Source organism: Sinocyclocheilus grahami, unplaced genomic scaffold, assembly GCF_001515645.1.
Source record: "Sinocyclocheilus grahami isolate Dianchi unplaced genomic scaffold, SAMN03320097.WGS_v1.1 scaffold1309.1, whole genome shotgun sequence".
NCBI lineage: Eukaryota > Metazoa > Chordata > Actinopteri > Cypriniformes > Cyprinidae > Sinocyclocheilus > Sinocyclocheilus grahami.
This window is the reverse complement of record NW_015506488.1, coordinates 13,578-14,689: the sequence shown is the minus strand read 5'-3', so window position 1 is coordinate 14,689 and position 1,112 is coordinate 13,578. Positions and strand designations below refer to the sequence as shown.

At 37.9% G+C, this 1,112-nt stretch overlaps 1 protein-coding gene across 1 annotated transcript in view; it reads left to right on the top strand.

Moving 5' to 3' along the window:
• LOC107569071 (NACHT, LRR and PYD domains-containing protein 3-like) overlaps positions 1 to 1,112 on the top strand; it is a 5,212-nt gene that overhangs the window by 1,587 nt on the left and 2,513 nt on the right. Inside the window, exon 3 of the mRNA XM_016255070.1 lies at positions 135 to 653. Within this exon, the coding sequence (XP_016110556.1) occupies positions 135 to 653 (519 nt within the window). The remainder of the gene's footprint in view (positions 1 to 134; positions 654 to 1,112) is intronic.

The window sequence follows — 1,112 nt, the reverse complement described above, 5'->3', positions numbered from 1 at the left end:
TTCTTGGTACCATGTACTGCTTTGTTCACTTGAGCATTCAAGAGTTTATTGCAGCCCTTTATGCACATCTGTTTCTAGACATCAACAAGAAAAGTGTGTTTGGTTATGACCCAACTATGACTGATTTTCTCAAGACTGCCATGGACAATGCACTTAAGAGTACCAATGGACACCAGGACCCTTTCCTTCACTTGCTTTTTGTTCTGCTACTCCAGCCCAAATCCCCAAAAAACATGATTGATTTGCTCAAGACTGCAGTGGACAAGGCACTCGAGAGTGACAATGGACACCTGGACCTTTTCCTTCGCTTCCTTCTTGGTCTGTCACTCCAGTCCAATCGGCTACTCTTACGAGGTCTGTTGACACAGCAAGATGACAATGACCAGAGCAAAAAGGAAATAGTTCAGTACATCAAGCAGAAATTAGAAGCTAATCTGTCTCCAGAGAGATCCATCAATCTGTTCTACTGTCTGAATGAACTGAACGATCAAACTCTGGTGAAAGATATTCAGACTCACCTTAGCAAAGGAAGTCTGTCATCTTCTGATCTTTCTCCTGCCCAGTGGTCTGCTTTGACCTTTGTGTTGTTGACATCAGAGGAGGAGCTGGAGGAGTTTGAGCTTCAGAAATTCAAGAAGTCAGACGAGTGTCTTGTTAGATTATTATCAGTCATCAAAACCTCCAAAAGAGCTCTGTAAGTCATTTAATTAAATTTATTTAGCAGCTTTTTAGATAACAGCAGCAGAAAAACAGTATAACATTTTTTTTATAAAACACTTTGTTCCATAGTTATTTTCGCTCCAATATGAAGTTATCTTAAACTTCCTATTTTAAGTCTAAGTCTATCAAGAACTTCTCAGTGTTCTAATCATTAACCTCCATATTCTCCACCTCAAGACACTAAAGACAGTGGAGTGCTTTCAAATGTGTAGCTCATTGTCAGTAAAGCTATAAACCTTAAAATGGTATTCCTGCTTGTTTGATGTAGCAAATGTATCACTTAATCAAAAATACTAATGATGTTGTAGGTACAATGCCAATGTAGCCATCCTCACAATATTTTTTACTGTTCAAGTAAGAGTAATAGTTTGAAAATACATTTAATATTTGTA